Raw genomic sequence first — 17,102 nt, 5'->3', positions numbered from 1 at the left:
TTGTAGTGTCCATGTGCTCAACATTTGGAATGTTTCTATAAGCATCCATGTCAGGTAATGTAGTATGATCATAATTGAAAAAGATATCATTGTCATATTCATAGGAACTCATGTTTGCGGACTCTTGAGCCTCTTTAGTTTCTCTCCTAGATTTTTGGGAACTAGTTTCAACCATGAACTAGGTCTTGACCAAGATGTGTGAGATTAGATGAAAGATGGAAAGAGTATGGAAGACCAAGGGTTGGATGGAGTGTAAATGAATCCGAAGTGTACTTGCAATGTCCAAAGTGTAAGACCAAGTATGTATGTAGTAGAGTAGGTGTGACTTCTAAAGAGATGATAGTTTCTCTTGATGAGGTAAGTTGACCTTGACTCTAAGTAAGACCAAATGAGACCCAAAGGTGATAGACCTTGATGAGGGACCACTTAGCAAAATGTTGTTGTATGTAGTGTGTTGACAAAGTATGATGAGGACAAGCAAGTGACCTTTTGACTCAAGTTTAGACAAATGTGAATGTAATGTAAGGTGTAAAGTAATGATGGACTTTGTGAAATCCAAAGAGAGGTTGAATGCTAGATGAAAACCCAGAGAGATACCTAGGAAGCTCAATAAGTCTGAAATTGATTGTTTCTTGTTTGTTGGACTGTAAATTTTTTTCAATTCAGAACACAGACGTGTCTGTATACTTCACAAACACACTTAAATGATACAGACGCTATTCTGTTAGACACAAATGCGCTTAAATGACACAGACGTGGTTTTGTTAGACACAAACGCGTTTCTGAGATGTTGTAAGTGCAATGTTTCTCAAAGGACACAAACGTGTTTCTGCCCTTCACAAATGCGGTTATATGACACAGACGTTGTTCTATCAGACACAGATGCATTTCTGAAAACTTTGTGCAATTTTTCTAATATGTGAAGTGACTTGTTGCGACCAAATCTGATTGTTTGACTGTTTTCCATGACAAGAGGACACAATATTGATGAGGACTCAATGTTTGCAACTGTTTAGACTAAAAAATGACTCAAAGAAAAGTGTGTTGTTTGATGTAAAAATGTTTTGCATACACTTGAAGACACAAAAGACACAATGTTTTGATGTTTGATCTTGAATGTTTGATTGTTTAAAATAAGTCAAGCACAATTCTTATGGCTGGCCAGGACAATAGTTGTTGATTCCCACATGAGGCTACTCTATTTAGAGCGGATACTTAGATGCTTGACCCCACTAGCTCCACCCTCGACACTCACTTCTCGGGACAGCCAAGCATTAGTCCCCATGAAAAATCCTCGTGGCGAACTTTGTATCTCTACTAAGAACTGTATGTGTGTGGGTCGCTCCAGAGGTTTGACCTCCTACCCTAACAACTAGAAGGATTTTGGCTTCTAAAACAAAAAAGGTGCTAGTAAGGGCATCCGCTCGTGTGGCCATACATGCGGCCCTTTCAACTCTGTAAATATAGAAGGCTCCTAGCCGGTAGGGGTTATGCCCTACAACTGATCAAATAAATTTGATCAAACAGGTTTATGGGGAGACATAGTGTCGGTATGAACTAATCAGCACACGTTATCCATAGTTTTCACCATGAATACATTTGTTTATAGTGGTTCGAAAGAGGTGGGTTTTCCTCGCTACCACTTGGGTCGTTCTCTCCTCACTAGTAGTCCTAATGACCACATGGGAAGACAGGCCCTCTAAAGATGAAACAAAAAGAGCCTATTGCTCAAGACACAAAAGACACTGGTTCAATTTTAGTGCACCAATTGAAGTGTTTGCTAATCTATGAAAACAAGGCACACAATAAAGATAAAAAAACCTTGCCAAAATTCAGCAACAAATATTTCTTAGTAGTTTTGCAATAGTACCCCTCCTGCAAGCACACAAGTTAGGTAAATTTTAGATCCAAAAGACTTTGTGAAAATAGGGGCCTTCAACAAAACGATTTTGCTTTCAAGACAAGCTGCACCAATTTCGTTAGCTAGATCTGAAGATGTTAGCTCAATATAAACCAGATCTGAAACATTAATTGCAAGACAAAATGGCGAAAAATGAAAACCTTAAATGAGGGAATTTTTTTTTTTTTTTTTTTGAAAACACAGACGCGATTTTACCCTACACAGACGCGATTCCACAACACAGACACATTTTAACACCTCACAGACGTGTTTCTGCAAAAAAAATGCTAAACAAAAAATCTTGCAAGACACAGACGCGATTAAAATGATCACAGATGCAACTAGATGTCACAGACGCGATTAAATCACCCACAGATGCACCTATAATGAAAACCTACAATCTGGAAAGTGAAAATACTGTCGGAAACTCATACACGATTCAGAGGTTCACAGACACGTTTTGAGAACACAGACACGACCTTGTAATCTGCAAAAAAAAGTAAAATAATGTTGAAGACGCAGACGCGAGTCCAAATATCATAGACGCTACAGAAAATCACAAACGTGATCCGAAGGTACTCAGACACGAAAATGTCGAAATGTTGTCGGAAATGTCAGATCTGCAACTTCAAAAACACAAAATCTGCAACAAAAGATGTTAAATGCAAAAGGGATAAGAGTCCCACCGAGCGTGCCAAAATGTATACGATGAAAATGGATAACAACAATATTGAAAGGCTAAATGAATTCAACCACAAAACCCTAGCCTAACAACAACAAAGATCCACCATAACATATGAAGATTACCTAAGGCAATGCAAATCAAATGAAATCACAAAGATTATACCATCACATGTCCAATAGGGTTTGAATCTCCATTCTTCATATCTCCATTAATCTTGCTTGATATATTTGCTCTCAGATTTTATATGTGCACAAGAGCTCAACAAAGAACGGAAATGTGGTTGCAAGTAGGATCGCATACGAAAGATCGAATGTTAGGATGCTTGATTAGAATGTATATGTCTAGGGGATGAATGCATAGGGTTGATAATGAAGGAAGCATCTCCTTGTATAGAAGACACTATAAGAAATGGAGGGATAAGATTGAGAGGTGTAAAAGATAAATGGTCGGCCATGATTAGAGAGTAGGTAGAGAAAATAATAAAATAATGAGAGGGTAGGTAGTGTATGAATTAAGAGATGAATGACATGTGTCATAGGTACAAAAGGCCAATGAATTAATTAAATAAATAAAGATTTATTTAATTAATAGAGGAACTGGGATCAATTAAATAAATAGTATATTTATTTAATTTAGGATAAAGGGCAATTTAAATAAATAAATGCATTTCTTTAAATGAGAAATAAGGCTAGAAGAGGATAAATGAATTAATTAAAGATTTATTTAATTAATAGAAGAATTAGGCTAAAGTAATTAAATAAATAAAATATTTATTTAATTAGACATGGCAATTTTAGGTGTCTACAGGGATAACAGATCCATAATCCTAATCTTCCATCTAATCCTCTTCCTTCATGTAACCTCGAGCCTCCAATCCATAATCCTAATCCTCCTAAATCCCCCATCTAAATCATATGAATCCACATCATCCCCATCCTCCAAGTCCTTTGTTCATGAATTTATCTAAGGACTATTAGCAAAGGAGACTAAATCGCCACCTCCAAATAAAGTTGTGCAAGATGTCATGCATCCACCTCCATCCCCTCTAAGTCAAGACAAACTCCAATACCCTAAACCTCTTATCTCTCCATCTACCCGAGTCAAAGATTCTATACAAAACTCCTCCTCCATCACACCATCTACATCAAATGAACTATGCAAATCCCTTGATCCAAACCATGCTACGATTAATTATTGGAATAATTAGAATTATTTGCCTAATTAATTATCAATTAGGTTCTTATTACTTTATTCACTTAATTTAAACCTAGGCGCTTTTTCATTTTATTAGATTAGGCTAATAATAGCTTGAGTTGCCTAATTCATTATGGTCGTGACACTTGGTACTAGCTAGTTTAATATTGCGTTAGGGTTTGCATCTAAGGTTTCAATCATCTATCTTGCTTGATCTTTCTTTGTGATAGGCGTTGTGCTTGTAAATGATTAATGGGCTTGTGGGGTTGAGTCCATATCTCCATCATGGTATCAGAGTTAGAGATCTGCTAATTTTCTATCCAAATTAAAAAAGGATATAGCCTTGAGATAATTTTTAGTGCACTTTATCATATTCAAAGCATCTCAAAACCTATAGATTGGTTATCATTTCATCAAAATCTAAGGGGTTGAAGTTTTGAGAAAATTTGTTGAGAGCATAAAAATCTAGACAAGATCTAGGGGTAACAAAAATATGGACACTTTGGGATGAATATGACCTCACCATATTGCTTAGAATGGCTAGAAACCCCAAGATCACTTATTCAAACACCAAAATTCGAGTAAAAAAAAATTTGGGTGAAGTTTTTTGAGCGGTGGTTGTGTTTGTATGGAAATCCATACAACCGTATCGATCTATATGGTGTGCAACTTGTGTGCCTAGAAAAAGAAAAAGAAAATCATCGCCAAGGTTTAGAAGAAAGAAATTATATTTTTTTCTCAAAAGATTTATTATTATTATTATTAGTTTTAACAAAATATTTCCCAAAATTTTGGGTAGAAAAATCCCTTAGTAGCACATTAATTGTTACATGTGCATGCAAGTATGGCTCAATCAATGCCTCATCAATGACACCACATCAATAGTAAATTAATACTAAGTAATCACCATATCAACATCCGTAGGGAATTTTTGCAAAGATTCTACTAACATAAGCATGGCATCATGGCAACATCAACTGTACATATAGTTTTCAAGCCCCTTATTTGCCCTCATTTAGCATTTTGACCTACACTCAATTTTTTGGTCGTAACTTGGTCGTACAAGCTAGAAAGTTGATGATCAAGATATCAACAAAAACTTGGCTTTGAGCTCGATCTAATGGTGTTAGATTTTTTTGTAGATTCTACTTCAGGTGATTTCTACAATCCTTTAAAGTCGAACCTAACTATCTGCAGGAGGGCCATAACTTTCATGTTTGGACTTTGTTTTGCACAATTTTTGTGACATAAAACTGGTTTAGTCCTCACCTTACAAAAAACTTGGTAAAGAGTATAATTTTGAATGATCAATTTAGAATTACAATAATTAATAATAAATAATTTATTTATTAAATGAATTACTTTTTTATTTTAATAAAAATTTCAAATATATTTTTTTAAAAAAGTGGATATAATTTAAAAAAAATATTATTTAACTTACTTCTATAAAAAATAGTGAATCTTGTTTTTATCAAACATTTAGTTGAGTTTTTAATATTGATTGAAAATAATATTTTAAATAAATATTAAAATTATTAGGTTAAATTATTCTCCAATGACATCCAATTAAATTATTTTCAATATGTTTTGCTATAAAAAAAAATTGCATGCTATAAAAAAATTGCATCTATACTTTAAAAAAAAAAAAAAAAATTTAATAATTTTTTTTTTGCAAACGCTATTTGTTAAAATTTTTTATTAATAAATATTTAAAAATGGCCCCTCAAAACTAATAAAAATTGGGCTCCAACTAAATTTCTTCCTAACTTGGGGTTTAGCTCATCAAGGTTTTCTAAAACTTAGGGGTTTTCCACGCCTTGAAATGTAGTATCATAACTTGGAATACCCAAAGCCTATGTTTACACTGGTTATTGTTTTAAACCCCGGGGTTGGAAGTGAAGTTAGGGTTTTAAGGGGTTTTGATAAATCAAACATAAAAATTACTACCATTTCCTCTTACATTGGTGCAGGAACAGGGTAGCGGCGGTGAGTAGAGCGAGCAGGAAAAGGAAAGCAAAGCAAGATGCCGATGCCTCAGCCTTTGTTGAACAAGAAGATTGTTAAGAAGCGTGTGAAGAGGTTCAAGAGGCCACAGAGCGATCGCAGGATTACTGTCAAGGTATTTAGACCTTTTAAATCTTTCCAAATCTCAATTTTGTTAATCTTTTGTTCGCTTCTGATTCAGCCTAATGTGCTATGGAGGAAACGCTAGCTTAGTCTTTTTGTGGGTCTTTGTTATCTTTGATCAATGTAAATATCCAGGTGTCGTTTCACCAAGCCCACATTCTGTGTTAATCTTATCTTTTCGATCTGAAGTTTTTTGATTTAAACTTTTGGTATTAAGTTTTTTGTCTTTTTTCTTTATTTGTTCTTTTTTGTTTATGTTTTCTAATTTAAAGTTTCTGATACGGAGTTTTTAAAGTCAGGGTATGTATTTACAGAATGCCTGAAGCGGTAGCTTGCTTCTATTTTGTGACTGTCATATTATTTGATGAAGGGTTTTTTTGATGCCAAGATCTTTTTCCAGACGGTATTAGATTTCCTACTTTTATTTAGCATTTTAAGCATATAAATGATCTTATACATTGATTATGTATTACTAATTTGATACCGTCTTGATTTTTATTCGATACAAATCGTAGCTAAGATTCCTCGGCAGGGCAGTAGCCACTGACATTGTTTGGTCTATTGTAAACTTGGTTTAGAGGAATGGTTCCAGTCAAGTGCCGCAGACTCCCTTGGGATGCCGCGGTTCCTTCTGAGCCCCGCTCTCAAGATCTTGACCTGGCCTGCGCGCATACAGAAAAAAACAAAACTTTGCTTTAATCCTCCCCTGCAAACCCTGTTCCTGTTGTTGGGCGAATGTTTGGTCTGAGTTTTTCATTGCGCCACCATTTTCCCTATCTCTGCGCATCATGAGCAAAGTTAAACATGTTTTAGTATCGTCTTTTTAGGGTTTGGCAATTGGAATAATGCTTATCTCAGGTATTTTCCATTTTATTAATCCTTATTAGAGAACCATAGCCTTAGAAGCAGTCTAACACATAAAGCAGTCAATCAAGATAAACAAGCACTTCCAATGGAAAAGGGGGAAAGCTACTCTCATCTGAAAAGATAACTAATAATATGTTACCAATCCAACTGAACGACCAAAATTACTTAGTTCAAAAATCATATAATTGAGGAAGAAAAAGAAAAACATCAGCTATTCCAACTGCGTAATGTAACATTCCACTACTGAAGTTTTTAACCAGATGCGTCATACAACAAAATCTGTTTGGACATTCATCCTGATCCAAAGAGTTTTGAGGAGAAGCTGTTTCAAGTGACTGATTTATTTGAAACGTTATAAGAAGTCTGACATTTTTCTCTGTAATTGGCATTGGGGATCAAATAGAATGTTTATAAAGCCCGTTTAATGTAACTCAGACTTATTTGCAATAGGGTGGCAATGTTTATTCCTTTGGGTGTGTATCAATACTGCAAGATCATGTATAGGATTGCAACTCAGCTGAATATTTTTTATTATCTCAGCAGCACTGGCAGTCAACCGTAACTAAAAGACTGTCCTGAATAAATGATATTACTCCCACTCCTCCATCCCAAAAGAGCAAGCCATGATATAACATTGAAGGAAATTTACTGGAAACATGGCATACTGAATCTTCAAAAGATAAAGCATGATTCGTAAGAGTCAAAATACACCTCTGGCCATTGAGGCCTGTTTAACTCAATTTTGCAAGCCAAAACTCTGCTGAACTGTGAAGCAGATGAAAAGTATCACATATTGTTGAGATCAAATGAGTTTTGTGTATGGATTAAATTTTTAGATGTTTCAACCTTTCAGCCTTTTTGAAGCAATCAACATCTTAACCGATCATTATCGTATGTTAAAGAATATATTATTTCTGAAATTCATTGTGTCTTTTTATTCTAGATACAACCTAACCCAGCCTACCTCAGAGGATACCGCTTTGGAAAGGCTTTAAGCATCATGAAAATATTAGTTGGTGAGAAAAAGCTACATGTATATCTGTATATCAACACTGCATAACACTGCATGTTGTCCAAATTGAAATGAATCTAAAGTTGTACAACACAGAAATGGCCGCCAATCAAAATGCACAATACATTCTTTAATATCCCCATCAGTTATTTTATTTACAGGTGTTGTAATTTCCCCACCAATACAGTATTAGTATTAGAGATGCTCAGTGTGAAATATGTGTAAAACAAAGGTATCCTGCCCTTTGTACTAGTATACAATCCTCTATTTGGGTTGTATTTTTTGATTGGAATACCATGCCTTAAAATAATTGTAACAACTGCTTTACCTCCTACGATCTGTTTGTGTAATCATTCTCAGATCTTTCTGGAATTAGGCAGGTTCTGCAAAGAGCGCATGTTTTATAATCATTATCAAACCATATATCCAAGCAATTCTTGTGAAAATGTGGAAACAATTTTCCAGTTGTATCTCTTAATATTTATCAAGCTCATTTACATTGATAGTACATGTAATCTTATCAAATTCTACAAGCCTGTCTACTAAAATCTGTTTTGTCTCCATAATCCTACAACCAAGAAAATTTACTTTAGCCTTGGGAAAATGTTGGTTAGTATAGATCAATGTGCAGGGCGAAGTCTTAGGTGACAGTGGCAGTAAGCACTTGTAAGTTTATTAGTTCAAGGACCCAAATTCTATTCAGCAAGTCAGTGGCAGCCTAGCAGAAACTTGTACAAGATTTTAAAATGGCCTGGTTCATATGAATACATTAATGCCTCTTTTCTCTTGTAGGGGAGTTGAAGTAGAGAAGCGGTAAACTTAAGCAAACTTTCAAATCCTCACCTCAAATTTTATGGTAACAATTTGTGTAATATGTAGAATGCCTTTCCAGCATAATTTCTTCTGTGCAATTTTCAGAGGCTTCTTGCATTATTTTGATCATTTCTTCATGCATGATTGTTGTAACTTACTTTTCTAGGAGGCTTCTTGGAGTATGTCGACCTCTTTCTAATGCACTCCTTTGTCACTTTCATTATCACGACAAACATATCTATTCAATTCTGACTCACTTTCAGCCTTTGGTATATATTTACCAGATGCATCTCTGCCTCTAACAATTTCCTGTATAATTGATTCATTAATAATTTAATTCGAAGTACATGTTTTCATTGTTGGTTCTTTTTCTCAATGGCATTGTCATCCTGGGCCTCTTTCTCTTGCAAGGCCAGCAGTTATTCCTACAAAGAAACCTTAGGACATGTTTTCATTTTTGTTTCTGCTTCTAGAAGGCATCCTCATACTGACCCTCTTTCTCTTACAAGGCCATTGGTGATGGCTACAAAGAAACCCATAGATACTAACCCTAACTTAGAAAAGTTTACCTCAATTATATCAGCGTCTTGATTTTCACAACTTAAATTTAGAAACTTTGACCTATTTGCATTTAAGTTAGAAACATTGACTGCACAGCTTCGACTGTGATTCAGGGGTAATAATTATTAAGAAAAATGGAGAACTATTAATTAATAAAGTAAGATTAATTTAGAGTTCTGTTTGATTTGTGCAATAATATGCACGCAGATTGAATTTACACCCAAAGTTATACATATTCTGCATGATATGTGTAGCATTGAATTTAAGGAGAACATTGTTAAGAATGTAAAAATGCATTCACACTGTCTATATAACAAGGTTAGAGATCTAAATGGACAAATACATGAGTTGCGGAGGTGCTTAAAATTCCATGAAAATATATTTCACCTATTATATTTGAAAATGTAAGAGGGGTGTATATGTTTATTTAATTCGTACCGTCCTCCTATCACAATCTGTATTTTGAGATGAGCTTAAATGATACAAAAGAGAATGGACATGTACAAATCCTAATAATGCAAAATAAACTGTTACACGTCCATGTTCATTTCCTGACCAACCAAATATTAAAATAAATAACTACAGGATTAGAATTTAAGTGATATGCATGAGTTTGTTCCTTGAAGCACAGAAGGGGAAGCAAAATTACTAAACACAAACGATGGATAGTGTTTACAAGAAATGTACACGGTACACTGACAAAAGAGAAACCTAAGTGACATTCCATAGAGTATTACAACAAGTTCTGTAATTTTATCAAATCCATGCTGGCTAGAATGTGGACTTCTTTATCTTGCAGTTATCCGTGTGATAAAAGTGAAACCATTAAAGTCACAAAGTTAGCTCTGTTGGTTTTCACACCCTTCTAAAACAGAGAAGTGGGCTTATGTGGGGAGGAGTTGTGACAGAAACCAGGACCAGTCAAAATTTGGTAAAAAAAGTCAGTCAATTTTACTAGGTTTTGATTTCAATTTCAATCCATTAATTTTCAGGATCCTATGGATGATATAGCAGCTTTAACAAATTATGGCTAAGATCATTTTCATGTTAATCCTTTCAATGTTGATCATCAATATATGTACTTGCTCTCAAATACCTCATGCTAAGGGAATACCTGTTGGCAGATGTGGGAATGTGTGCATCATCCGTACCTTTGTAATTTGATACCTTTAGTCAAATATCAGATCATGGATAAAATGGATTTATAGTGGTTCTGTAAACAGGTTGACATCTTAATGACAATTTCTATGCAACATATACTCTGATAATTTTTTTCTTGTTTCGTTTAATTAACATTATCTTCCCTCTGAAAGAAAGCCAATTTCCAACAAGAAGGATTGCAGATATAATACCAGTCTCTGAGATGGATAATGCAAAGTTCAATATTATGTTGTATAACGTGGGATTTATAAATGAAATATTTTTTTGGTTCAATAGTATTTGAAAGGAGACAAATTTAGTGAGTTATCATGTATGTTAGTGGAGTGTTTCTCACTGTATAAGTTGTTTTATTGCCATCATTCGACAGGAGAGCTGGCGTAGACCAAAAGGTATTGATTCACGTGTAAGAAGAAAGTTTAAAGGATGCACCCTCATGCCCAACATTGGTTATGGATCAAACAAGAAAACCAAGCACTACTTGCCTTCAGGCTTTAAAAAGTTTGTTGTACACAACGCTAGAGAGCTGGACCTTTTGATGATGCACAACAGGTATGCATGTTGCTTTCTATTTTATAAGACAAGTTAATAGATCCTTCAATTATTTTCACAGAAATTCTTATCCATAGTTTTCTTTATGTTTAAAGTTATTAACTGATTTCCATATATAATGTTTCGTTTTGTGTGATTGTACGATACACTCAATTTTCTATATGTTACTGATGGATTTCTTCCTCATATGTGCAGCAAATGCTTGTTTTTGTTGGCACTCAACTTCTAGATGGATTAATCTTATTTCAATGCTAAACATTAGAGTTTTGATGGAATCTTTTTTTTATTATGATAGGACATATTGTGCTGAAATTGCGCACAATGTTTCAACACTGAAGAGAAAGGCTATTGTGGAACGAGCTGCACAACTCAACATCATGGTAACCAACATGCTAGCCAGAATACAAAGCCAGGAGGATGAGTAGAAGTTGGTCTTGTTTCTTTGGGGATAGGGCTTGGCTTCAAGAATATTTTTGTTGAGTTGAATTTTATTTATCAAAGTTGGGAACAGTGTATTCAGTTGATAGTTTTTATTTAGCTTGTTTTAATATTGAATCTACTGTGATCAAGAAATTTTTATTTTGCCCAAGATACAATTTTGGTTAAAGGGAAAATTGTTTTGACTTTCTTAATATCTAAATATTTGTGTATTACATGGGTAATATGTTGAAATATTGCTGTCCGTGTTACTAACATTCAAAAACATATTATTTCCTAATATATATTAACGGGAGTGCTTTAATTCTACTACAGAAATGTTAGCAAGTGTAGAGTAGTTATCCCTTTTTTTGATTTCAGTTTACCCTGTTTTTTTTTCCGGGTGGTGAAGGCTTTGAGTAACTTAAGTTATCTTCGCTGACAATTTTTGGTATGCTTGCTAAACTTCTTTTTTAAGTAGTTGGAGAAGCATTTTAATGCTGGGAAATGCATTGCTTTTTTGAAGTGTGGTTGAGATCTTAGGATAGAGTGGAGCCTCGAGATCAGAATTTTCTTCTTGAAAAATAAGATCATTTTAATTAGTTGGAGAAACATTTATTCAAGAAGTTTGTTTGGGTGTCCCCTATTTAATTTTTCACTTAAGATTCTCGAGTATCTTACAGGAGGGGATATTTATGGTGTAATTATCCGTTGAACACGTAAAACTACATCCTTTAATTTGAAATAATTAAAAATATTTTATAGTATATATTGGGGACGCCTAGGAATTGATATTATTTAAAACCTTACCAAATTTGTACTAGCTTTAAGGCATTTTAACTTGTAAATCATTAATGGGGCGGGGATATTAATGGTGTAAATATCTGTTGAACATGTAATACTTCAACCCATAATTTGAAATAATTAAAATATTTTATAGCATGTGTTATGCAACACCTAGGAATTGACATTATATAAAAGCCTTCTCAAATTTTAATGGGGCTGTCGAGGTGCTATTTTTAATTCTACTGTAGAGATTTTAGTGAGTGTAGAATAATCGGTTAACTTATTTTAATTTCGCTGTACTTGGTTTCTTTTGTGGGTGGCAAAATTTCCAAACTTTGTTTATGTTGACATTTTCTTTTGGAATGCTTGCTACACTCCCTTTCTAGTTTTGTTGTCGAAGCATGTTTGTGCTGGGAAACGCATTGTCTTTTTAGTTGTTTGGTTGTGAGATATGTTTAATGAAAGACATGAGCCTCAAGAACCTAGATTTCATCTAATAGATAATGAAATTTTAATGAGCTGGAGAAGAATTTGGATGCTAAGAAATGGTTGTTTTCATAAGTTTGTTCAGTTATGCAATTTTGATTTTGTACTTGTCCAAGAGGAGTTGCTCACACATCATAACGCTACAATCTATATATCTGCTTACATTTCTTTTCTCAGTAAAAAGCTACAATTCATAAATCTGAAATAAGCAGAGTAGCTGGAAACTCCCTTGTCCTTCCATAGGCACACGTATCTACATATCCAAAGCTGTTATGTATTTGACCCACAGCCTGGATATATGACGAATATTGTATCCAGCGAGTCCAAAAGCCTTGATTTTCAACCATGCTGGATCCTTTCTTTTCTTTTTCTTTTTTATTTTTCAGTAAATAACTATATCCCTGCTAAAATAGTTATAGAATCGCCCCCCCTCTTGAATCTGTGAATTAATGCATTCATTAATAAACCTACGAAGAAAGCGAACCCTTTCGACATAGTAGGGGGGGCTAGAATGATGCTAGAATAACAGAGGTAACGGTTCTATACCCATAGCTAGAAGCAGTCGATGATGCAGTAGTTGATGTATATGAAGCAGATCCAGTTGAAGCAGTTGAAGAAGCATCTGCAGCAGAGCCAGTTGCCCCTATAAAGCCTTGATTTTCAACCATGCTGGATGCTATGTGATTTGATTTTTTTTTAAAATTTGATGTAAATCTTTTTAAATTTAATTTAAAAAAATTTCATTCATGCATTAATTTTTTTTTGATTATATGGACAGAAGCTATACCAAAAGAGGAAGACAAATGCAATGTTTTTTCTATTTCAGTGACTCATTTTTGGGTTATCTTTCAATACAACTATTTTTGCATATTGGAAAATGTGAAATCAACTGTATCTGTATCCATGTCCTTTTAACTTTGGTTGGAAATAAGTAAAAAACATTTCATCGTATGTATTTGAAACACTGCATTGACATTTAAACTGGTAAACCAGGGCTGTTAAGGTACAATTTCAAATTACGTATTTTATGGTACTTTGAAACACAGCATTGACATTATGACTAGTAAACCCTCTATGGGGTTGTTGTTCATTTGCAAATTCAAATTACATATTTCATGTTACTTTGAAATACAGCATTGACATTATAACTAGTAAACCCTCCATGGAGCTGTTCAGTTGCAATTTCAAATTACACGAAATAATTTATATGTGCCATTTGTCTATCGAGTAAGCAGCAATAAGTGCCATTCAAGTGAATGTCTTGCCCGTGGAAAAATTGTGAATTGCATTTCGTATCCCCAGTCAACCTCATTGCATTCCACATTTTTCTTCTTGAAAAAAAGATTTTAATGTCCACGGAGGCTAAAAGTAACCTATGGAATTGACTGCTTTATCAAATCGACTTTTGCAATTCCATCTTCATCCTATGCAAAGTGAAGATGAGCCTCATTGAATAAATTATACAATTCCATCTTCCTATGCAAGGTGATGATGAGCATTATTGAATAAAGCATAGCAGGGGCCAGTTGTAGAGATATGCAAATAGTTGTCCCTGCTGTCCTCAAAGACATTACACTAAAATGAAATGCTTTTCTATTCCCAGGTGTTCAGAAGTGTAAAAAATACATTCTTTCTTCCCAAATTTCTTATGGTCTTTTCCAATGTCCGGTTTCACAATGGAGCTGACGAGAGTTAGTTCTCAAGTGAGCCAATGAGAATTTTGACCCTCCATGGAATATTAGCTTCTATGTATGTGATGGTTAGAAGTAGGGATTGAATTCATTGATATAATAATTCTTTTTTCTCCCTAACCCTTTACTCTAAACAGGCTTGTGGAACTTCACAAAAGCCTTTATCTTCTTACTAGTCATGGAGCACATATTTAAAAATACATTCAATTTATTAATCCATATTTTGTATATGTTATGCTCAATTATTTTTAGATAGCTTAAGAGACACACCATAGTAATAGGTTCAACAGGAGCAGCCAACATGATATCATAACGAACCGTGCTTTTACTTTTGACTAGCCCGCAATTCACATCTATAAAGTATAACTGGAAGCACTAAAAGTCCAAAAAGTAATTGGGTAGTCTTCCAATCTCACAAATCTCCCTCTCTACAACTCTTTTGAAAATCATAGATTGCTTTCTATTGTCCCAAAGTTATCTTCTTTCTTCAACATTCTCAATTCAATTTTTCGCTAAAGTCAATCTCGAGATATTCATAATATATAATTTATTCAAGGATATTACCTTCAAAGTAGAATTTATGCTGGTTTTGTTTTCTTCTATTAGAGAAAACGATGACTCTAGTCTTGTTTATGTTAATTTGTAGCTCCACTACTTTGCAAAGTTGTTCAAGGACATATAAGTGCTCTTGCAAATCAAGTGCCGATTTAGCAATCAGAATGATGTCATCTGCATAAAGAAGAAGCTTAATTACAAACTCACCCAAGCAGATGCCATCACCATCTTGCAAATTTAACCACTAATGATTGTAAAATTTTCTGAAATGCCATTTGAGATTCTAATTTTGACTTTAATCTCCTCATAAAGTCTATGGACAACCGCTCTTAGGTGCAAAGGAATCCCAAGTTCTTCTATTCTGTGCCAAAGCTTATCTTTAGGGATCGTTTCCTTTTTGAAATCAACAAAACAACAAAAGGCTTCTTCCTTTTTCTCCCAAAGCTTTTCAGTGATGTGCCTCAAAGTAATACCATGATCAACTATGGAATGTTTAGGTGCGAAACCAACTTGTCCTTGTGCACGTTTATCTTTTTCTTCTACCCATTTGCTAATTCTGTTTTCTATCACGCTGCCAAATAATTTTGCAAATAAAGGTTTTATCATTATGGTCTTGTATTTGGATGGATTGTTAACATCTTGACTTTTGAAAGAGGAATTCCAAGGTTAGTTATCCAATCTCCAAGAAACCCACATTGGATGATGCAGCAATGTTGACCTAAGGTGGAGGGACAACCTAAGAATTTCTCTCATTAAATTGCATAGTCAAATTATTCAGTGGTTGTAATAAATGTGCAACTAAATATTGTCACTTGATTTGAAAACCATGATTTTAGTATAGGAACGTATGAAAGAAACAATAAAGTAATGCTCCTAGATTGTGTATTGCTATTTAAGCTGCATATTTGAACGTTGACCAAGTTTACATTGATATGTCATCAAAATCCTCCTTAGTTGATTGTTGTCTATAGGGTCTTTATAAATTGAACGGCTGCAAAATTCTGGACTTTTGTGGGGCATAAAACTATAAGTAGTAAGTCAGTTTGATACATTGAGCTTCACCATTTTAATGGGATTGTTTTTGTTACTTATTTATTTTTTTATGGCGCTTAACTTGAAGGTGCTGAATAATATACGGATTGGTAAATTCAAGTAATTGTAAAATTATTCAAATTTTGGTAAATGTGCTAACGTATTATAGTACATAGTACATTGTCTCGAGGAAAATCTTGGGTTGGTTTGATAGAAAAAAAGGGTAATTGAATGTAATGCATCGTCTCGTTGAAGTAATCTCTAGATTTAGAGAAAGTACCCATCAAATGGTAATATCAAGCAAGAGATTCGCATTAATTTGAACAACAATGCTACATAACAAGTAGTCTTTTAACCATAGTTGTATCCTAATATAGATGATATCTCCTACAGTCATCGGTCAATGATTCTGATGGCAAGAACTTGAGAATCATTGTCAAAATGGCGCAATCATGAATCGAGGGTCTTAATGATTTTTTAAAACTATTTGACTCTTAATGTTTGATCTAGCTGATTTATTGTTGTGGAGACAAGTGGGTTCCATGCAGGTTTGGAATTTGACGGTCACCCCTACCTGTCATATGAATTTTTGATGACGGTTTAGTCATTTCAATGTCTTTCATTTGACGTTTTAAGAAAAATATTAACTGTCAAAAAATATAAAAGTAGAAGATTTAAGTAATGAAAATCAATGCACATCTTTCTTGGGAAGAAATGAAAATCATTATCTTAATGAGAAAATAATGATAAATTAGTAATATATGCAAAAATCTTAAATCTATTAAATAAGTTTCTAATTTTACACTAATATATATTATATATTAACATTAAATGATAATCAATTAATAATTACTAATTTAGTAATAATAAACATTTAAATTTAAAAATTATATATATTATGACAAGTTTCTATAACAATCTTATTAAATATATTTAAAAAATTAAATTGATTAAGTTTCTAAATTCATATATAAAAAAATAGAATATATTGTAAAAATTCATATTAAAATATTTTGTAAATTATATTCTATCATTTCAATTATGACAAGTTTCTAAATTCATATGAAAAAATAGAACTATTCTAAAAAATCATATTAAAATATTACAAAATTAGAAACAACTACATCCTTCCATTTCTAAATCCTTCCATTTCAAAATATTCTAAAAAAAATTGTATTTTTATAATAAATATTCTAAACTAATATATATATATATATATATATATATATATATATATATATATATGTATTACTTACTATATTTTTT

The 17,102-nt window shown here is 33.5% G+C and overlaps 1 protein-coding gene across 1 annotated transcript; it reads left to right on the top strand.

Annotated features, from left to right (window-relative positions):
* Positions 1-5,639: 5,639 nt before the first annotated feature.
* On the top strand, positions 5,640-11,531 carry LOC131063137 (large ribosomal subunit protein eL32z). The gene is made up of 3 exons (XM_057996903.1): positions 5,640-5,898; positions 10,688-10,869; positions 11,165-11,531. The coding sequence occupies exons 1-3, from the start codon at positions 5,803-5,805 to the stop codon at positions 11,292-11,294; spliced, it is 408 nt and encodes a 135-aa protein (XP_057852886.1). The 5' UTR covers positions 5,640-5,802; the 3' UTR covers positions 11,295-11,531.
* The last annotated feature ends 5,571 nt before the right edge of the window (positions 11,532-17,102 follow it).

Source organism: Cryptomeria japonica, chromosome 11, assembly GCF_030272615.1.
Source record: "Cryptomeria japonica chromosome 11, Sugi_1.0, whole genome shotgun sequence".
Classification (NCBI taxonomy): Eukaryota; Viridiplantae; Streptophyta; class Pinopsida; order Cupressales; family Cupressaceae; genus Cryptomeria; species Cryptomeria japonica.
The sequence above is the reverse complement of the archived record's forward strand: the minus strand, read 5'-3'. Positions and strand labels throughout refer to the sequence as shown.